General features: G+C 59.2%; 1 protein-coding gene across 1 annotated transcript in view; it reads right to left on the bottom strand.

Moving 5' to 3' along the window:
• LOC104502116 (zinc finger and BTB domain-containing protein 40-like) overlaps positions 1-1,214 on the bottom strand; it is a gene marked incomplete at its 5' end in the record, with an annotated part of 12,504 nt that overhangs the window by 4,489 nt on the left and 6,801 nt on the right. The window contains one exon of the mRNA XM_010146040.1: positions 831-1,037. Within this exon, the coding sequence (XP_010144342.1) occupies positions 831-1,037 (207 nt within the window). The remainder of the gene's footprint in view (positions 1-830; positions 1,038-1,214) is intronic.

Genomic DNA, 1,214 nt, shown 5'->3' with positions numbered 1-1,214 from the left:
CAGGCGTACATCTTCCCTGCAGCGACAGCCAGGGTGAGAGCCCGCCCCGAGCGGAGCAGGAGCTCTGCCTGTGCTATGCCTCGTTCCAGAGGGAGGGGGAAGAGATCGCGAAGCAGACAGGCTCTCCTGAGGCAGCCAGAGCATCCGAATGCAGGGCCAGAAAGGTCCTGGAGAAAACCATATCTGCACAGAGAGTATCGAATTCCTACAGACCTCAGGTATCCAGAGGTCTTCTGGAGGCACTATGTGCTGGTGGAGGTACTACATGCTGGTGTTCAAAATTAACTGCCCAACTGCACCACACGGATGCCACAGTGGGAAATACACCCCAGCGTATCCACTACACACACAGCGAGGAACCCTCGGTGCCGGTGGGTGGGAAGAGACGTGCCTGCGCCCCAGCAGTGCATGGGGCTGAGCGCAGGAGAAACACCAGCATGGAAAATCCACATGAAATTCAGCCAGAGGGAGGGATGGGAGAGAGCAGGTTAACTGAGGGAGGAGGACACATGGCAGGAGTCCAGATGTGAAGGGACAGAGAAGAGCTACTCAGGAGAAAAATGAGAAAGGCCGAGGAAGAGGAAGATCCCTTAACAGAGAGCAAACTGCTAACTGGGTGGCTAAAGGGAGGACCTGGAGAAGGGGATGGGGGGAAAGGCAGAGTGGAGAACTGCAGGCAAAACCACGTGGGTGACGATCTGGAGCAGCCTGCTGCCCAGGGCTCCCCCAAAGGGTGGGGAAGCAGCCGGGAGGCAGATGAAGGAACACGGCACAAAGGGGTGGGTGGAACAAGCTAAGCCCGTGGCTGCTCTGCCACGGGGAAGGCTCACCCTCAGCATGCTTCTTCTTGGTGTGATAGGCGAGGGCCGAGGCCTGCATGAAGGTCATCAGGCAATGCTTGCACATGAAGGGCCGGTCCCCCGTGTGCAGTCGCAGGTGGTTCTTCAGTGTGGAGTTGGCCGCAAACTTAGCCCCGCACTCCTCGCAGGAGAAGGGCTTCTCGTCAAAGTGCTCCGTCAGCTTGTGGTACTGCATCCCTGGGGAGGCAGGCAGGACACCGAGGTGGCATTGGTGGCACCCAGAACTAGCCCTGCCTGACCCTGCCAGAGGCACCACCCCACCCGGCCTGGATGTCCACCAGTCCACCCAACACCATGGGTCCAATGGTGTCCTCAGGCCTGGAGGTCCACCAGGGTATCACGAGCTGCTGTGGG

This window comes from Buceros rhinoceros, unplaced genomic scaffold (assembly GCF_000710305.1).
Source record: "Buceros rhinoceros silvestris isolate BGI_N320 unplaced genomic scaffold, ASM71030v1 scaffold1502, whole genome shotgun sequence".
Lineage (NCBI taxonomy): Eukaryota > Metazoa > Chordata > Aves > Bucerotiformes > Bucerotidae > Buceros > Buceros rhinoceros.
This window is presented reverse-complemented; position numbering and strand designations above follow the sequence as displayed.